This window comes from Cydia splendana, chromosome 15 (genome assembly GCF_910591565.1).
Source record: "Cydia splendana chromosome 15, ilCydSple1.2, whole genome shotgun sequence".
NCBI classification, from domain to species: domain Eukaryota; kingdom Metazoa; phylum Arthropoda; class Insecta; order Lepidoptera; family Tortricidae; genus Cydia; species Cydia splendana.
Genome location: NC_085974.1, coordinates 13,599,954 through 13,621,602, shown reverse-complemented (window position 1 = coordinate 13,621,602; position 21,649 = coordinate 13,599,954). Strand labels below are relative to the sequence as shown.

Genomic DNA, 21,649 nt, shown 5'->3' with positions numbered 1-21,649 from the left:
AATTCCTCTTTATCGTTATGCTTATGATTCAACTGAACTTTTTATTCTGTCGCCATTGACAAACGGTCGCCGCGGATTGAATAATAAGCGATGTTTTCGAATGCTTGAGGCGAGTGCATTAAAAATATCCCGGGTCGTAGCGACTGGAGTCGCATCGGAATCGCTCGCCACATTGTGACTTTTGTGACGATTCCGAGAACTGCTTTAGCGTTTGATATATTGAAATTACGTGCAGATGCTTAGGTATTTGTATTTGTTTTATTCCCCTAAAATAGATCTTGCAAGCTGTAATTAAAGCTGAGTTTTAGTTGCCGGTTCCGATGTCGTGCCACGGGTTTCGTGTTCGTTAAAAAGATTTTACGTTAGTACAGTCACCAGCAATAATATGTTACACAACGAAGGCCGCAAAAATATGTGACGCCCTCTTATTGCACTACAAATAAGATCGTGTCAGATATTTTTGCGGCCTTCGTTGTGTAACATATTATTGCTGGTGACTGTACCTAATGTTTTATTAACTTCTTAGGATACATTTTAAGTACCTATATCATAAACATTTCAGCACAATAAATTTATTGGCCTCTTAACTTTAATACATACATAGCACTCTTTGATGCTTCGTTTATTTTCGGTTCTAACTGAAATTTAAGAAAAAAAATTTAAATTGTATTAGCTTAATATTCAGTAACTATCAAAGCTAAAAATAGTGAGACTATATAAAATATAAATAAAACATTCATTCATATAATTGTAATAGTAACACGAGAAAATGTAATTGGTGCCAAGTTGACACGCCGGGGCGGAAGTGGCGTTCTTTTTCTGCTGTAACTTGTAAGTGACGTTTAGGTGGGGTGCGTCAGACAAGTGCGTGTGTAAAAAAAAACAAAACTACAAGTTATACTTTTTTCATTTATTACTTTTATTAGGGTTATTTATCACGGCGAAAGATATTGCGTCAATTTATCATACCTACGTAGGCTACGTATGAAAATAAGTTATTCTTCTTCTTAAGTTATGTTGGCCATCAGACAAACGAAATATTTTTTTGTCTACGCTGAAACGCATTTTTTTCAAAGGTAATTTTGTACCGTAAATATTGTACACAAAAACTTTTTAAGTACTTTTCGCATTTGCTTTCTCGAAGACCTCTTACACTTTAACATCTGCATTGCCTACATGCCAAACAATAGAAATAGGCGTCAATTTAAATTGGCAAAGCAATCACGAACAATAACCGGGATCGCCGATGGTGTGGCCCGAATTAGACCTGTTTAATGGCGCCCTATTTGTATACAATGATCATTGTTCCACCAGTAACAACTGATGAATCTTTTAGCCAGACCTGGACGTAGATACGACCTTTATCCTTATTCAGGGTTTGAAGCACGCGACTATGGGTATATTCAGAAACAATAATTTCTTCTGCCTCGCTCCCTCATTGCTGAGGATCGCGACCATGTCATTATTTTTCTATATGAATATCGCATTCAGGTTTATCTTTTTTTTTTAATGATATCCCTTTCTAAAGAGTCTCAGCCATTATTTATGCCATCGTGTTGGATCCATATTATACTCGTCAATTTGAAGATCCCCATCATCACAAATTGCGAGAGGCAATTCGCAATTTTGGAAACTTTTTGACGGCACATCAGTAACTTCAATACCTCGTCTTAGAAAACTTTAGCACACCGTAGCGCGTTTCTCGCGCACATGTGACTACGCACTACGCTCCAAATCTTGAGACTGCAGGACAGGTTATCAATACAATTTCGATATTATATCGCTGCATCAAAAGCACGTTTGTGAATAAGTCCTCGGTCTGTGAATTGTTACTGTCTCTTGGCCTGAACGATGCAATCAAGTCCACTTATGTGTTCTCGACGAGCTTGTGTGACTCGTACTTATTACATATTTGTAGGTAGGTATCTGCAATATGTAGATTGCAATAAGAACAGAATGACAATTGTAGTGAAATGTTGAGAAAGTAATGGCAATCAAAATGGTAATATATGAATATAATTTGAGGCAGTTGCTTTTTATAGTTTTCACCTCAGCAGCACGAACAAGGGTACTTTGCTTCTTAAAAACAGTGAGCAAAATGCGATTTTGCTCACTGAGTGAGACAAAATGTCATTCAAGTGACCTTTATAGTCAAATGTCATTTCAACATGCGGGGTCTAATACAAGGTCGAAATACTTGGGTTCTATTATCTCTGTCCCTTTCACACTGTTAGAAAAAAGAAACAGAAATAAAAAAGTTAAAACGACATTCAACGGTATATTGAGGGTTTATAATAGACCCCCGAAAATTTCAGACCGCATCGTTCCAAACCCCGTACGAGTATGAATTCTTAATAATGAATTAATAAAAATAAAGTTTAAGATTTGATAAAAACTGATAAATTACTATATTTTAGGTATTTTATTGTACAACTAAAATAATGAACTCAAAAAATACACAGATTATCACGCAAAATTAATTATTTTACTTTTAAGAATTTCTACCATAGTTGACAAATAGTACGATCCGCAATTCGGACCGTATCTTACAAAGTTTTTTTTTTACAAAAAAAAGTTGTCGATTGATGTGTCAGTTGATGTTCGTTATTTCCATCAAAGAGAATTAAATCAATACGTGATTTCCATATTATTTTACTGAAATTTATTATTACGTTTTGTTTTGCAGTAATTAAACTTAATTGTTTGTATATCTTAAGAAAACATGAGTGCAGGTATTAAATGATGAAGAAGGATTACATTTTTCAAGTTGTCTAATAAGTAGGTATGTTCTCACTGCTCAGATGAAAAATTTTGTGTACTACACGAGATCAAAGTTATTTAACTCTCGTGCGCTTTTGAGTCCCTTACTACGCTCAAGATTCTAAATTATTATATAATCTTTCGCTGGCACGGGACTCAAAATAAGCACTCGAAGAAATATCAAACTTTGATCTCTTGTTGTACTAATAACTATTTTATGTTACCTATTTATTTAGTATTCATTGCCTAATAATTTTTAGAAGTCGGCCATAATTTCCTCGACTGTAATGATTAAATTTAACGTGTTTCCGACGAGAAGGAAAGCAAATCAGTGAAGAAACTTAAAAATTAGTTCACATTTGCAATAAAATTGTTAAGTAGGTACATTCTATTGCAAAAGTACCACTACAACTTATAATTTAAGTACATAAATACCAAGAATAGCTTATGTCATAATCAGTCGTTAGTAGGCATTAAGTTCTTGCGATTTAAGTTTTAAAACTGTATTAGTTAAGTACCCGCCTAGCCTTATAGTTCGTTTTTTTAGCATTAGAAATAAGGTAAACAATCTTGACGTGTCTTTATTGAAAAACGCTTTTGAAAAATAAGTCACGGCAATTATGTAACAATTATGAATCATATACGATTATTTACATTTATTAGCTTTGATAAGTAAATGTTACTGATTTTTAAAAAGCGTTATTCAATTAAAAGACACCACAAGATCGCGTGTCTTTTTCTAGATAATGCTAAAAAAACGAACTATAGGAATAATGAAAGAGATTTAGAATTTTAGAACTTATTAAGTACGGCCAGCGTTCTACTTGAAACAAAAAAGCAAACAGTCTATGTGCACAACAGTTAACCAAGAAAACAAAGTTAATTAAGTAGTTGTCAATCAGTAGTGACTTGACTGATAACAGGGATAACCTCTGCACTTGCGACGCCTTCAGCGCGATAATGTCAGTTGCACTACTTGCACTATCTACTGAACTATGTACTGTGCTTAGAGCATTTAAATAAATAAATAAATAAATATTATAGGGACATTCTTACACAAATTGACTAAGCCCCACGGTAAGCTCAAGAAGGCTTGTGTGGCTTTAATAACTGGAGTTACCCCTCTGCTGAAAAACTTGCACAATTGTGCAAACTTTTGTATGGACTGACATGGCTATACGTTACGTACAAATCATGTAGAAATAGCAATACATTTGATGTCCGCTCCCCCGCAAAAATCGGCAGACTGTTTCGTACAGAAAATGACAGCCATGACGTCTCCAGTTACAAAGTGCTCTAAGGTACTGTGTAATCTGCATTCGCTTTCGTGTACCTAGAACTTAAATGCACAAGTTTAGTATCTTATTTAATGTCATTCAAATGATTCTGTGGTCGAACTTATGTTTTTGTTGACCAAATGACCATGTGATACTTCGTTTATGTACATTGTTACGCACGGCACGTAGGGTGAGATGTAAAACTTACAAAGATGCTTACTCGAATACCTAACCCAGAACCCTTTTTCGTCAGAAACGTAAAAAACAGCCGTGTTGATTGGAACCAATTTAATATTTACACAACTGTATCTCTCGCCTTTTATATTCTAGAGCAAAACGGAGTATCTAATAATTGAAGATACAGCCCGCATATTTCTCGGGATGACATTGGTCTTCATTCGTCACGATACGACTTCCTCAAATTAACCAAGTTATACCGAATACCGTGTCGTAATAATTCATGCCGGCATTTGGACAAAACATAAATGGATTGTTCGTCGTCTAACATAACCTGCCGGCGTATTATGGATGGCTTTATCCACGTGATAAAATAACTGTCATTTTTTAACGCCGCGGGATAGAAAAGTGACGGATACCGTTTTATCACGCTGTCACGTAGACAAGAACGACCATCATATCCGTGCTGGTTCTCCCTAATGTATTGCATACCTAGCACGTTGATAAAACTGTATTTGATTGTAATTAACAACGTGTTAGTGTTAAGTGCGTATATCGTACAACGTGAATCTACCGTGTCGTCACTTGGAGACCTTTTGACTTGAATAATTATCATGGCTATGTTGCATAAACTAATAAATAGAATTTTGCTCTCTGGGAATGACCCAGGTGACCCGCCCTTAGTGACCATACTGTCATGCAATTCTACAAAAGAAATTAAGAGATGAAGGACCTACTGTCACACTAAAAAGGTCGGTGCTCTGTGAATACGGCCCGATTCGAACTTTAAGATAGGTCAAATATTACGGCTAGATACGATGTGGATTCTTATCTAGTCGTAATATTTGACGTATATGTATTAAATTTCGAATCGGGCCGCAAAACAAATCGTCTACATATTTGGTCTATTCCATCCAATTCCGTCGTCTTTAAAAAAAAAACACACATTTTAAAAGCTAGTATGGTATTAAATAATATAAAATAACAACCCTATAATAGATGAAACGACTTCTTTTAAACTAACAAAAGCTTTTACGTCAGTGATTGTATATTATTTAGCTTGAAGTCTAAATAAAACTTTAAATGTAAAACAAATGTAATCTAGTCTCAGTAACGCGATATTTTAAAAGGGGATCGTAAATGTAGCGCTGCCGAGTCAATTAATTCCTTAAAGAAACTAATGAAGAGTCCAATGGAACACGTGTTCTTGGAATAGCAGCCGCAAGCTCTTATCTAAAGCAATACATGACATTAATGCTACTTTGTTTCATACCATTAAAGTCTAATTTCGATTAATTAGAAAGACCTAATAAGAGTTTGCGAAAGTCATGCGTTAGTTTGCGTAAACATACAGTTAGACAAGCTTTATTACTCGTTAGGTAGTTCCTTTTGGATAGATTTACTCGTTTGATATCAGAGAAATCCATATAAAATACTAGTCGTAAAATTATTACGATTAATTAATAAATATCCTGTGGTTCTTTGGATGTGGAGTTCAAAGATGTTCGTGACCCAATTATTTTATTGGTGCATTGACTTCAGTAATGATAAACCAAACATAAACATACAAAATTATCTTAGTATTAGATAATTTTGTAAAAATAAAAACAAATGTTACATAGCTGATAATATTATTTGTAGGTACTTGTCGAAATAGGAGTTAAATTTAATGTGTTATCATATACATTTTCTACTTGAGGAACTGGGACGTGTTTTTTTTACGTAATAAATAAATAGGTAGTCAAAAAGAAAGCTCAAGCCACGGACTAATGTTAACATCAACTAATATGGATATCATTTTGGTCCGACTCTTTTTAAACCTATATAACTTTATGGGAATTATTAAATTGTACAACGGGACTTAATCGCGTATTTAAGGTTTAAGATTTACCTCCGACGTTTCGAGGACGGCGTTCTTCCCCGTGGTCTCGGAGAAGACGGGCTAAAGTTGACATCAACATCTAGCCGCGCGAGTTTACTATACCGAAAATCGTGAAAGTTTAAATCAGTGTTTTATGGGTTTTGTAGGTTGAAGTTTATATTAAATATTTTGACTGATAGAGACTACTGTTAGATTAGATCCTTGATTACCATGAATACTTATCTATAAATCTGTGTTGGTTTCAGATGTCGCTCGTCGAGATAGCGTCCAACGCCTCCATGCGAGAGGAGAGGATACAAAACATCTACAAGTTCTGTACGCCTTCACTGGTAACTATCTTATCTCTGCATCTCTGTAAAGTACCTATGCCTGTTTCTCTAATCTTTAATATGTTGTCTTACGTTATCTAACATATAGTTTTAAATATATTGAGTTAAGTATCTACTTGAGTTGCTTTTACTTTGCGAGTAAACATTATGTTACTTAATGAAAACCGGTAGCAGTAGTAGAGAGTTCTGAGGAATAATTCTAAGTATTAACTTTTTATATGACTATGATAAGATCGGAGCTCGTTAATTACCTACTTATCATACTTACTGTACATACACGAATCAATGATAGGTACTTACCTGTTAATTTTAAGAAGTGACTTCATTGCCGTTCATATCAGGTAAAATCCCTACTTGAAGTTTAAAAACATTTATTTCTAACATTAACGTAACTATCATTTTGATCTGAATCTGATATCTAATTTTACACTTTCTCGGCAAAAAAGAAAAATATATTTTTTTTTCTTTATATTATCTTAAGTTATTGTAATTAGGTGTACACGGTCACGGGCACATGAAATAAAAGTTCTCTATACGCCGTCGCATGAGCAAGACACCTGACAGATTTCGTTCACAAATCTATTGCCAACGCAAAATTATTCCTTTTCTTACGGGTATACGTAGCATCACGTGTAGTAAGGTGATATCGCGCGCCATTATTACGATCCTTTTCTACTCCCCGCAGCGGTTATGGGACCCATTCATCAATAAACCGCCCACTAGTATTGTATTGTAATTGAAATGGTTTAAGATTACCACAGTATCAAGTTACTTGAGATAATGCGAAGGATGTACAAAAGACGTTTATGAAAACGGACCCTTAATTTATTGATTGATGTTGTCTATTTAATTGCTTTGCAGATCGAGTTCTGGATATGCATGAATGTGACTATTCAAGGTGAGTTATCGAATTAAGTACTCACATGTTGCTTTTGACAAAATTGCTTTTAAATTGAACTCTGCCATATTCGTCAAAGCTGTTTGGAATTATGGGTTTATGCATGAATATTCATATTTTTCTATGAAACTCCCACACTACCGATAGGTATCCACAACTTAATTACTGTAAAAAAAAAATATTGCCCGACTGTACTTCGAACTTTTATGATTCATAGATACTTACTAATAATATGGGCAAGGTTAGATGGGGTAGGAGAAACATTGGGGCAAGAGAAACACTTGTAGGGAATCCTCATAGGTACTGTTGCTCTTGGCCCACATGATCTTAAGATATATCCAAAGATAAACTTACCACGGTCGGACAATTCGAGTTTTTCCAAATACTTACTGCATAATGTCGAGATTGTCGGGTCATTTCTAAAACGGACTCTATAACAATAGATTTTGATACATGAAGTATTGGAAATAACCCGAATACACCTTTCTTAATTTCACAGAAGTGGTGTCCGGCTCAGGCTGGTGGGGCCGAGCGTGCTGCGCGCTCGGGCGCTCCACGCCGTGCCGGCAGGCGTGCGCCACTGCTGCCGGCGCCGCTGCGCTGACGTCGGTCTGCCGCCGCTCCGACGAGATCGCCTTCTTCAACTGCGTCAAGCAGCAGGAGGAGGCGCAGACGTGCTGCTGTTAGTATTAACATAGTAACAGTATAACTTATCACCCGACTTGATAAATTCGACGTTCTATTCTTGGTCGCAATGGTTTTGCTCTATCTACAGTTTTTAACGTTCCCTACCCAAAGGGTAAAAACGGGACCCTATGACTAAGATTCCGCTGTCCGTCTGTTCGTCTATCCTTCTGTCTGTCACGCTGTATCTCATAAACCGTGATAGCTACAGTTGATAGTTTCACAGATGATGTACTATTTCTGTTGCCGCTATAGCAACAAATACTAAAAACAGAATAAAATAAATATTTAAGTGGGGCTCTCATACAACAAACGTGTTTTTTTTTATGCCGTTGGTACGGAACCCTTCGTGCGCGAGTCCGACTCGCACTTGGCCGGTTCTTAAACATCTTTTGAAAAAATATAATTTGACTTTGTTTTAGTAAATAAGAAGCTTAGAAATAAACCTTGATTAAGTATGTATGCTTAATATTTTCAGCGCAGACTCAGTCACTGACATGTAACGAAGCTTGCCAGCGCGTGCTTTGGCGAGTTGGTACCGCGCACGTGGAACTAAACGCCCGGGAGCGTGCGGTCGAAGCTTGCGAGCAGTCCCCGCCGCTGCTGCACTGTTTGAGGGACCTGACTGCTTCAACGGTCCACGCTGATGCTTCCAAATGTAAGTGCGAGGACACCACGACGGCTGTAACAGACATTGACAGGCCACTTGAATTTGGAACATTTTGCGCGAGAATACCGTAAACTCATTCAGTTGAGATTTCCTGTTTCCGTGATACGGTTAATATGCTTAGTTAGGCACCCTTCACTTTGGTACTCTGATAGGCTATGTGTTAAAGCCTAGCTGTGGCAGGTGCGGCGAAATATTACCGCGCCTAACATTGACTGAAACTTAAGTAGGTACGCGAATACATACTGGTTTGCGAGCGGTCACCATTGGTGCTACATTGTTTCAGGAATCTTACTACATAAGGCTTGTCTAATGCATCTAAACGTTAACGTATTTATTTTCCAGATTTACCTTGCTGTCATGAATCTCCAAGCCAAGAATGTAGGTCAACTTGCGAATCAGTACTCCGTCGTACGGGAGATTCGGGAGAAATCGCTGAGGCTCTGAACCAAGACTGCGGAGCGCCGGCCATCCATGATGGACTCTGGCAATGCTTCTTGAGGAGGGCTGAACCGCCTGATACCAAGGATCTCATACCGCGCGATATTGCTAAACTACATTGTTGCAGCAGGGTAAATCAAAAGTCATATCCTCCTAAGGCCCAAGGTCCTACCTATAGTACTTCTTCAGTTCAATGAAATTTAAACCATATTTAATTGGAACAGAGTTGCATTTCTTTTGTTTCTTTAAATATTCTAACAAATAAAAATCAACCCTATTACCTGCACTATAGCACACTATAGGTTCAAATTTCATTGGCAAATTTTGGATTTCTGCATTTGTATGGCTGGGCCTCAGGAGGATTTTTTTTTCTATAAAGGTGCTTCTGTGGTGTGTATTTATTTCGATCGTTTGTAATTATTTTGGTATCTAATATTTGTTTCTAGGCGACAACGATAAACTGCCGAAGACTTTGCTTCAACACATTTAACACAGACTGGCCGAACAATTTTGAGAAATTCGACTCTGAGTGCCTGGGCAATCCACAGGAGACGGATTTGACGCAATGCATAGAAGAAGGTTAGAATACTACTTCCGCCATACCCACTTATAGGCAGTCCAATTGGTCAGAAGAAAAAGCATGCATTTTTTTACTTACTAAATCTGTTTTTCAGTGGAAGCTCCATGTTCGCTAGGCTGTGCTGGATTGACGTACTGCAGTCAGCTTAACAACCGGCCGACCAGCCTATTTAGATCCTGTTCAGCTCAGGCAGATCTTGATGCTCATTTGGCTGTGGCAGAACAAAAAGATAGTGGGTAGGTAAAACTTTGCATTGTTTAAGATACTCATACATATGTTAAGTTATACCTCTGAGAAAAGTTACTGATGTTAAACAAAATAAATATTGTTGATTTCCAGGTCTGTAAAGGTATCAGGGTTGACACTACCATTAAAAAACTCATCGCAGTGTCCAACTGATATTTGGAAAAACGTCGCTTGCGCACTGCATGTCAAACCTTGCACTGCTAAGGTAAGCGCATATCCTATTCTAATATTTTCTAGGTTCTATGAGGATCAGATTGACCATAAGATTTCAATGCAAATACTCAGCTGATCTTGCCGTATGACTTAAGATTACAGATTCGAATCCTGACAGGGTCGCTATAGATTTGTTTCTCGGTCGATCCACATAACTAGGCGTCGTTATTGCCTTGGAAGGCCGGCTTAACGGGACTATTTCATCAGAAAATGTATTAGACATCAATTTATGCGAGATCGACCCAAATTTGGCGCCTTTTTGCTGACAATATCTTGCCTGGTCGCAGGGTCACGCCAGCCTGCTGTGCGCCGCGGACTGCACGCGGCTGGTGTCGTCGTGCGTGGAGTGGGCGCGCGCGCCGCCCGCGCTGAACGCCGCCGCGCTCTGCGCGCGCCTCGCGCCCGCCGACCCCGCCGCGCCCTGCGTCGCGCTCACAGACTACATGTCACCCAGTAAGTATATGTGATGTTGGCTGGTCGCAGGGTCACGCCAGCCTGCTGTGCGCCGCGGACTGCACGCGGCTGGTGTCGTCGTGCGTGGAGTGGGCGCGCGCGCCGCCCGCGCTGAACGCCGCCGCGCTCTGCGCGCGCCTCGCGCCCGCCGACCCCGCCGCGCCCTGCGTCGCGCTCACAGACTACATGTCACCCAGTAAGTATATGTGATGTTGGCTGGTCGCAGGGTCACGCCAGCCTGCTGTGCGCCGCGGACTGCACGCGGCTGGTGTCGTCGTGCGTGGAGTGGGCGCGCGCGCCGCCCGCGCTGAACGCCGCCGCGCTCTGCGCGCGCCTCGCGCCCGCCGACCCCGCCGCGCCCTGCGTCGCGCTCACAGACTACATGTCACCCAGTAAGTATATGTGATGTTGGCTGGTCGCAGGGTCACGCCAGCCTGCTGTGCGCCGCGGACTGCACGCGGCTGGTGTCGTCGTGCGTGGAGTGGGCGCGCGCGCCGCCCGCGCTGAACGCCGCCGCGCTCTGCGCGCGCCTCGCGCCCGCCGACCCCGCCGCGCCCTGCGTCGCGCTCACAGACTACATGTCACCCAGTAAGTATATGTGATGTTGGCTGGTCGCAGGGTCACGCCAGCCTGCTGTGCGCCGCGGACTGCACGCGGCTGGTGTCGTCGTGCGTGGAGTGGGCGCGCGCGCCGCCCGCGCTGAACGCCGCCGCGCTCTGCGCGCGCCTCGCGCCCGCCGACCCCGCCGCGCCCTGCGTCGCGCTCACAGACTACATGTCACCCAGTAAGTATATGTGATGTTGGCTGGTCGCAGGGTCACGCCAGCCTGCTGTGCGCCGCGGACTGCACGCGGCTGGTGTCGTCGTGCGTGGAGTGGGCGCGCGCGCCGCCCGCGCTGAACGCCGCCGCGCTCTGCGCGCGCCTCGCGCCCGCCGACCCCGCCGCGCCCTGCGTCGCGCTCACAGACTACATGTCACCCAGTAACTCCACGACATTATTATTACTGACACAGTATTATTCGGGACTCGACATTAACCCATATAATATATGTACCTATGTAGCTATGGATAGGCCAAAGGGGTAATATGGCCCAAGTAACACAAAAGTAGCTGAATATTGTTTGAATAATAGAGCATTCCGTACTGTATGCTGAATAAGGTAGCTGTATAACGTCTGTATAAGCGCTTATACAGACGTTATACAGAAGGTTTGGGCGCAAAGTGGACTAGCCCACGCCGCTTATTACTGAATAACAGTAATGTAATAGCTGTATAAGTGTGTGCCCACACATTGAATCGCTGAATAACACTTGTATAGAGGCTGTCAAAAGCTTCTATACCGCTTTTAAACCAAAGTTATCCAGCTTTGTATAGAATGACTCAGTTAGTCACACGTTATGCAGCTTTTGGTTCAAAAGTGCATTGTTACAGAAAATATATTCAGCTATTTGTGTATGATTTGTCTTCCATTTTAATTTGTGAACTCGTGTCAAAGTGTAGTGTCTGAAGTGAATACAAAATAAGGAAGACATTACCCATGTATTGATTTGATGTTTACATAACATCAATTTCATTGCGCATGCGACTTTACTGTTAATATATATATATACATTTTATTTAAAATTTTAAAGCGCCGCGTAAATAATGCACTGTTTAAAAAGTAAATATAGAAAATTTACTACTCCACTTTTAAATTTGTACTTTTTTTGCGGTGTTTAGATGTTTTAGTGATAGAAAATGTACTTTAACAAGTTATGCTACGATAAAACTAGTTTTATAAATGAATAAAAATGGGATTTTCAGTTCATTTTCAATTCCTATATAATTGTAGAGGTTAGAATATGAGCAACCGTAATGGCGTCCGACTGTGCTGAATATAAGCTGCTGCTGCTGCCACAGGTATTTTGTGCTAAATTTCTGAATAAGCATTCACATTATTCGCGTTACTACGCTACATGTTAGATAATAATGGTTTTAGAACAACAAGTTTTGAATAACATCAGTATAATATAATTGTTTTCTCAATCTTAAAGCCTATTAGGGTTCTGTACACAAATAGTAAAAACCACATAGATCCTCACTAGTTTGATGAGAAACATTATAGGTATGTAACACGGGCAATATTCAATCCTACTTCCTACTAATATTATAAAGGCGATATAATATTTAAGTTATATGATAAATCTGGGGGCACGGCAGACTACACAGTTATTTTTTCCGTTATCAGTTCCGACAAATATGTAGTAGGCAAAGGTATACGCAAAGATGTACGAAGTGAGTACGAAGATGTGTATAGTATGAGTATGGTGTGGTTACGAGTATGGTATGAATATGAATATGGTATAGGTGCGAAGGTGCGGGTATATTAGTAGCGGGTATCACGGGTATGAGTACAAGTATAGTTTGGTATGGGCAGTATTGTTTAGGTATGAGTACGAGTATAGTGTGGGATGGGTATGAGTAGACCCACTTGAAACCTAAAAACAGTCTGTTCAAAATCGATTGATCGATTGTGGAGAATCGATTTCGCTATATTTTAATGGGGGTGATTATTTAATTTTTCTCATACCCAGTCCAGTCTACAAGTTTTTAATGCAACAATATCAATAACTAGCATTTGCCACCTTGTTTGCCAACTAGCAACCATATTAGAAAATATGAAACATAAAGAACATAATAAACACATTGTGATAGGGGGTGATTTCAATATTAATATGTTACAAAAATCTAAATATTCTCGCCGCCTTTCTGATCTTATGCTGACCCTTAATCTGTTAGAAATAATTAAAGAACCAACGCGAACAACATTAAACTCTGCCACTTGTATCGATCTAGTTTTTACTAACAATAGTTTGTACGATACTTTAATCAAAGACTACGGGCTATCTGATCACAAAAGCATCATTTGTAAATTTAAGTATCAGTCGTACAAGGACATAAACAGACTTAATAAACCTTATATAACTCATAAAAGAATCCATAATCTGAAAAACCAAACAGCCTTTAAAAATGAACTCGCAAAAATCAACTGGAGCCAAGTACTTACCTTTAATAATATAAACGATAACTACAATATTCTAGCCGATATTTTAAGGAAAATATTAAACGAAAAAATTCCTATCACAAGCCTGACTGTGAAAAGGAAACCAAAAAAAACCTGGCTTACCCAAGGTCTCAAAATATCTTGTAAAAATAAAAGATTACTAAAAATACATGCTTTTACATCTAATAGCTACGTCCTTACAACACATTATAAACTATATACAACCATCTTGAAAAAAACAGTACTAAAATCAAAAAGATTAAACTACATAAATGAAATGCAAAAATCAACAAATAAAACGGCTACAATGTGGAAAATTATAAATAATCTAAAAAATTATGTGAAGGTGAAGAAAAACCTAAAAATTACAATCGCGTCACAGAATATTACAACAGAAAATCCTCACCATATAGCAAATACCTTTAATAATTTCTTTGCTTCAGTTTACCATAGTCAAAACCCTCACGATAACACTCCTGAAAGTCCTGAAGTCGCCCCACGCGGTCGTCCAGTTCGTACTCCAGTTACTACTTCTATGTTCTTGTATCCAGTGTCAGAGCTTGAGGTTTTTAAACTTATTCGCGGACTTAAAAATACACATAGCACAGGAATTGACGATATTCCTTCAACATTAGTTAGATTATGTGCCACTGAACTTGCAACACCACTGTGTATGCTAATTAATCAGTCTTTTAATGAAGGAGTGTTCCCACAGCAACTTAAGGTATCAATAATAAAACCTATACATAAAAAAGGTAGTACACTGGACACTAATAACTATCGGCCCATAGCACTGTTACCCACCCTTTCTAAAATATTCGAAAAATGTATGTGTAACAGAGTCTACAAATTTCTGGATAAATATGAGGTACTGGACGACAAACAATATGGCTTTAGAAAAAATCGGTCAACTGCCCTTGCCCTAACCAACTACACACAGGAGATCATGGAAACCGTAAATGACAAACGCCTGGCCGTGGGATTACTCTTAGATCTTACAAAAGCATATGATAAAGTTTCACACGAGATATTGCTAAATAAGTTATACGGGTCAGGAATTAGAGGCATAGCTTATAACTGGTTTAAATCTTACCTGGAAAAGCGAACGCAGCTTGTTCAGATAGAGTACCTAAATCCATCTAGCCATCAATTAGAATCGGTTCGGTCTGAAATTACAGAAATGAAAGGCTCAATCCCACAGGGTAGTGTTTTGGGCTGTCTTTTATTTCTGTTATATATAAATGACCTACCGAAAGAAATTGATGCCAAATGCACTTTATTCGCAGATGACGTCTCCCTCCTTTTTAATTTTGACAGAATCGAAAATTACAACGTAAAGCTAGCAGATACCTTAAATCATATTAATCAGTGGATGCGCGACCATAATCTCACAATAAACTCAAATAAAACCAAATTAATTCAATTTTATCCGTATCAAAGAACGCCATTACAACTAAAACTATCACTTAACGAAACAGACATTGAAGAAGTAGAACATTTCAAACTCTTAGGTATTACACTTGATAACCATATTAATTTTAAAACTCATATACTATGCACTAAAACCAAAATATCCCAGTTTCTGTATGGACTTTTTATGCTTCGCAAAACTACAAACTTAGCAACAGCTCTAACCGCCTACTATGCCTTCGCTAATTCATGGTTACGATATGGGATCTTAACATGGGGTAATAGTACAGATGCACACGACTTATTCGTGATGCAAAAAAAATGTGTTCGTGTATTAATAGGAATCCGAAATTGGGAAAGTTGCAAACCTCATTTTATTAAACTTGGCATACTCACTCTACCATCTATATATATTTATGAATTAGGCATATATGTAAGAAAAAACATTCATTTATTCCGAGAGCTACCAAATAAAAGACTAAAATATAAGCTTGAATTACCCGTCCCAAATTTAGAAATATACCGAAAAAGCCCTCATTATGCAGCAGTCAAATATTACAATCACATCCCGAACTATATAAAGGCAGAAGAAAGAGACACGGCATACGCAAAAAAGTTGAAATCGTTCCTTACAGAAAAAGCGTACTACTCTGTCACAGAATTCCTTAATGATAGTTTTCTTAAGTAAATTAATATCAATAATTTGTATACATTTAATTTTAAGGCTTGTTTGTGTTCCTTAATAATTTGGTTGATACTTAGCTTAAGAAAATGCTTGCAACACCCTTCTGGGGTCCATGAGAAACTTTTATACTTTTGTATTTTTTGTAACAACTGCTTACCATGGTGCAATAAACGATATTATGATTATTATTATTACCTTAAATGGCCATTGGTAAACTTTATCTCGTTGCAGTAAGGTATGCAAATGGTCAGTTAACAGTGTTTACGATGGTAGCTAGCAATTGTTTTACGTCATTAAAACGACAATGCATCTTGTGTAAAATAACCAATCGAAGAGAATTGTTAAGAAAACTAAACCTCGATTTTTTAAATAATGGTTGGATTAAAGAATAAATACGCAAGATGCGTTCAAAATAAAATAAAAACACGCTCAAGCTCAAAGCAAACAGGCTCAAGTAGCACTGTTGACCGTGTATAAACTTATAAAGCTACGGAACCCTCTCCACCGCGCATTTGTTGATACTAAGCAGTAGTTTGAATAGCGCTGCTCATTGCGTTCATTTTGCAGCTTTTAGCAAGAAAAGATAGTATATGTGTACTAAAATCGCTATAACTTAAGTATAAGTGTTGTTTTAGTATTTATTATTCAGACGTTATGTCTATAAAAGCCATAACTAACCCATATATGCAGCTACTGAATAACAAATAATATGTGGATTTCATTACAGCTTCCAGTAATAGCGTCCACCTTTATTCAAAAACTAGCATTAAAACAGAAACTGCAACCGCTTTTATACAGTTGAAAGTCTTCACCGACGCTTCTTTTCAGCATTTAGTAGCCACTATCACATTTTTCTTAATATTGTCTGCTTAATATCTCACGACACAAAATATATACAGCTAATTGCTGCTAATGCTGCTATTATGCAGCTTTTAGTAACCACAAATGCTTTAAGCTGAATAATGTCTGACTAACTGTGTAAGAAATAAGTATTATTCAGCTTTAATATGCAAAACCGATACTATGCAAAATTTATTCAGCATTTATTGGTATATAGGCCCCACTAGGCCCACATATTTTCTTATTCCGAATTTAGTAATTTCCACCGCTTATATACAAAATTTATGCAATCTTAATTTGAATAAGATGATAATTTTACTCTATTATCCTGCTTGTGTGTTACTTGGGGGGATATGCAATTATAGGGCGGTGTGAATTACACACCCACAATTCCCTGGTAGTATGAATGGAATTCTACCTGAAATTAAACTTAACTTACTAAATGTTTTACAGGCACACACCCACCGCTATTGTCATCCCGTGAAGCCGTGACGTCACCATGCGCAGGGTCGCCATGTAACGCAACCCAAGTGTGCGTGGTGAACAGGAACTGTCTGCAGGGTGGGTCTTGCTCACGTTACACTTGCATCGATGGTTGTCCATTAGGTAAGTATCTTGTAATTCTTTAGTTAGGTATTTGATCTAGTCTTCTGAAATAGCACGTCTTGCTGCGACTCGCTCGACTTCAATTGTACGTCACGTCACGTTTAATGTACGAACTTGTGTGGGTTGCGTCATGATATGTCATGGTGATAGGTTCTGACAACACCGCAGAAGTAGACTTTGTTTGTTATAGTTAGGAAGTGATCAAAATAAGACCGCAATGTAGCGAAGAATAGAAGACGCTTTGTCTTTATTTTGTTTAGTCCTAAAATTTATGATAAAAGTGTCACATACTCCCAAATAATTTTTAAATATCGGATAAGTAGTATCGGATTGTACTTACGCAGTTAACATAATTTATAATTTATGAACCTCCAGGTCTTTTTTATTGTATCTTTTGTTGCAGTACATCTTTTGATATTTGATATGTTTATGTCGCAGTCAAAAGTGTGAACTGGTCAAAATAACTTTTAACCGACAAAAACAGGCAAAACTGCTTTTGACTGAGCATGTTGGTCAAAAGTAGTTTTACCTGAAAATCATTGGTTAATAGTAATTGTGACTGTTACTATCAGTCAAAAGTACTTACTCCCAGAAATAGGTAGGTTAGGGTTATTTTTTTTTACGACGCCCAAAAAACGAAACCAGAGATAGGTAGGTTAGGGTTATTTTTTTTTGCTACGCCCTAAAAACGAAACTGCTGCCAGAAATAGGTATGATTTTCAGGTAAAACTACTTTTGACCAACATGCTCAGTCAAAAGCAGTTTTGCCTGTTTTTGTCGGTTAAAAGTTCTTTTGACCAGTTCACACTTTTGACTGCAACATTTATATGACTGTTTCGTTTTCTCAATAATTTAAAAAAAAATTTATTAAAGTATAAACCAAAAATCTGAAATTTTATTGTTGATGTTAAAGGTGATGGCAGTCCAATTTTAGTCCCGCTCGGGTCCTGGGCTCGAGTTCCGATGATCGGTCCGTCGGGGAAGGCCTGCTTCAAAATATGCCACTGCACTGTCAAGGGCTTGGGGCAATGCCAGCCTTTGCCCTGCGTGGCGTTGGATAACTGCAGGCTACATGAGAAAGTTATCACGAATGGTAAGACCACATTTCTTGGATGCACACTCAATGCACAGCTCTAAAATCTTGTCGAAAATATAACTAAAACATAGAATATCTCCTGTTAGTCCTGCTACTTTGAGAGATGGTATATTTTAACTAATATGACTGTAGTTACAAAATGTGGCGATTAACCGGCAATAACGGTTATTATTTAGTAGTTTTTCGTTTTCAATTTTTTTCTCCGCTCTAAGACTACAATATAACATACGTTCTAAAATACATAGAACAAGAGTTGGTGAGAGATTGTACCAGTTACAGTTACTTAATTGATGCGTGATTTGATGACGATGGATATCTCCAAATAAGGGTCAGTTGCACCAAACTGTTCGTATCATTAAAGAGTTCGCTAAATTTTTATGTATGGAAACTGGAAAGTTTCATAGACGTTGATCAGTCTGTCAAATGTGGTCGGTGCAACTGGCCCTAAGTGTCACCTTGTGTGCATGCACATTAATGTACCTAACCGTATTTTCAGGTGAAAAATACTACATGGAGTGCAACGCGTGCTCGTGCGTGGTGGGCGAGCGCGTGTGCGCGCGGCGCGCGTGCGGGCGCGCGGCGCTGCTGAGCGGGCTGCCGTGCAACTGCCCGCCGCACCACCTGCCCGTCGCCGCGCCCGGCCGGCGCTACCCGAACGCTTGCCTCGCCAAGTAAGTCGCCGGACACCCGTACTATATAAGTAGAATTTAGTGCCTGCGCCATTAAGTCTATGGCTTATGATCCCGATAGGTATATTGGTGTATTCTTATTTATCCCCGCCGGGCACAGATGGGAATGGGTGCATTCATATGAATCATTCCCATTTGTCTGGAACAAATAGGAATACATTAATATATCCTACGATTAAGTAAGTTATCCTACTCTTGGAACTTGCCCATCAAAATACGGAGGTATATTTATAAGTATTTGATTTATTTCTTAAATTCCCACATTTTATTTTATACCTGGAAGTGTAGATACATAGCAATACCGTGCTTTTATGAAGTTAATGAAATTGACTATGTTGATGAATGATCCTTATCTTATATCACTTCTAATAAATGTTTAAATGTGAATAACAGATGTGCGGGTGCAACGGACGCAGAGATCGAGTTCGGGATCCGCTCGGCGTGCGCGGGCGCGGCGTGCGGGCGCCGCTCGTGCCTGCCCGCGCGCAACGTGTGCCTGTCCCGGCTGCAGGCCAGCTGCCCGCAACATGTCTGCGGTAAGACCTTACTGCTAGGTGGCTTTACTTAGGGCAATGAATATGGCGACCAAGGTTTTGGCTCAGTTCGCTAATCATCATCTTCCTCGCATTATCCCGGCATTTTGCCACGGCTCATGGGAGTCTGGGGTCCGGTTGGCAACTAATCACGAGAATTGGCGTAGGCACTAGTTTTTACGAAATCTGCTGTTACGATTGCCATCTGACCTTTCAACCCAGAGGATAAACTAGGCCATATTGGGATTAGTCCGGTTTCCTCACGATGTTTTCCTTCACCGAAAAGCGACTAGTAAATATCAAATGATATTTCGTACATAAGTTCCGAAAAACTCATTGGTACGAGCCGGGGTTCGAACCCGCAACCTCCGGATTGAAAGTCGCACGCTCTTACCGCTAGGCCACCAGCGCTTCTGGCTCAGTTCGCTAATGGTAGATTAAAAATATACATTCAATCATTGCTTTCTGTCCATAGTGAACACAAGCCACTGCAACGCCCAGCCACCAATGCCGGTGTGTGACACTGATGGCCACACACACAATAACCCGTGCCATCTCGTCCTCAGCGGGAACATGTTTGCCTACTGGGGACAATGTTTGGAGCGGTGCTCAAAGGTAAAAAAAAAATGTCACACACACACACCAGTCATCAGATATATGGGGCATTATCTATGAAAAGGGATCTTATTGTCGATGGCGCTTACGCCGCACAGCGTCGCGCGGCGTTGTATTTATATCGGAGCATCGTTAATAATAGCGTAAGCGCCTTCGACAATAAGGTCCCTTTTCATAGATAACGTCACATATGTATATATCATAGACCCGACCCATTAAAGTCACATCTCTTCTACAATAAATAACTCTTAGCTTACAAACTTATCAGAATCATCTCTTTTGATCTTCGTCCTGATACTTTGGAGATATAAAATATTGAAGTCGAAGTGTCGAGAGCTCGACAACAATACAAAAGGTAATCACGGTCCATATACCGGTCGATATAAGTCTAGTGAAACTAACCGTGAATCATTCAAAACTGTTATGATATAAAATATGTTGTATGTGTTGCAGGTTGGACATGTTTGCGGAGCAAATGGCATCACATACATCTCGGAGTGTGCTGCGTGGGCTGAGTATGCCAGCGTCGACTACCGCGGTCCGTGTCTCGCGGTAGGACCTATATCCGACCTCATGGAGCCCAAATGCCAGGTCGACAGGATAATCTGCCCACCTTTGATAAAACCCAACTGTCTGGGTTTTACGCCTCCTGGCGCTTGCTGCCCTAAATGTGGAGGTGCTCTAAGAATTCTTTATTCGAAAAAGCAAATAGATAGAGCCCTATACGGCACTAACATATCATCTTCTGTGATAAATTTGAAAAATGTCTTAAGCGCTTTGGAAAGGCAAGTCAAAATAGCGGAATGCGCTTTAAGAGGTTACTTGACTATTGAAACGGAAATATTTGTAACCGTTGAGACAATTTTAGACAACCCAACTGATCTACAGTTGCGCGTGTGTGTCTTAGAAGCTGAGAAACTGGCTGACCTTATAAATCGGGAGAGCCCGATTATTTCAAGTGATTTAGGTTTAAGTGCGTTGTCGTATGCGTTAACTGTTCATACGAATCCAACCAAAGGTGCATCTAGTTTAAGTGTATCTCTGTTAGCAGTTATGATTTCTTATGTAAGTATTTTTGTTGTAAGATAAAACTGAAAAAAAAAGAATTTGTTGTTATTGTAAATATGTACGTAACTTTAATTGTAAATAAGAGAATGAATACACCAAATATTAGTGCCATTATGAGATTACTTGTATGATAAAAATAAATTGTCAACAAATAGGCGACACTATTTTGATCTATATTTTATTTTATGGCACATTACTCGTATTATAGATTATGCCTTATTGTGACTAGTGAGTTCATGGTGCCATTTTGTTATGTTGATTGTACATAAGTAATATTCCGATAGACTGATATAGCATTTTACATGAAAGACAATTTTATTATGACGTAGTCACCCAACCAAAAATCTGCAATTTATATAACCAATTTAATGAAATGATATTAATGTTAGAATTAAGAGAAATATTATCCCCTAAAGCTCAAAAGAAAATTAAATGAATATTTAGAAATACCAAGTTTA

At 39.0% G+C, this 21,649-nt stretch overlaps 1 protein-coding gene across 1 annotated transcript in view; it reads left to right on the top strand.

The window, feature by feature from the left end:
- Positions 1–21,632, top strand: part of LOC134797694 (reversion-inducing cysteine-rich protein with Kazal motifs) — a 45,602-nt gene extending 23,970 nt beyond the window's left edge. Inside the window, exons 4-18 of the mRNA XM_063770040.1 lie at positions 6,342–6,425; positions 7,287–7,323; positions 7,823–8,005; positions 8,486–8,665; positions 9,020–9,246; positions 9,562–9,694; positions 9,790–9,931; positions 10,035–10,146; positions 10,442–10,607; positions 17,038–17,190; positions 18,104–18,283; positions 18,783–18,957; positions 19,369–19,511; positions 19,984–20,123; positions 20,577–21,632. Of these exons, the coding sequence (XP_063626110.1) occupies positions 6,342–6,425; positions 7,287–7,323; positions 7,823–8,005; positions 8,486–8,665; positions 9,020–9,246; positions 9,562–9,694; positions 9,790–9,931; positions 10,035–10,146; positions 10,442–10,607; positions 17,038–17,190; positions 18,104–18,283; positions 18,783–18,957; positions 19,369–19,511; positions 19,984–20,123; positions 20,577–21,212 (2,691 nt within the window). The 3' untranslated portion in view covers positions 21,213–21,632. The remainder of the gene's footprint in view (positions 1–6,341; positions 6,426–7,286; positions 7,324–7,822; positions 8,006–8,485; positions 8,666–9,019; positions 9,247–9,561; positions 9,695–9,789; positions 9,932–10,034; positions 10,147–10,441; positions 10,608–17,037; positions 17,191–18,103; positions 18,284–18,782; positions 18,958–19,368; positions 19,512–19,983; positions 20,124–20,576) is intronic.
- The last annotated feature ends 17 nt before the right edge of the window (positions 21,633–21,649 follow it).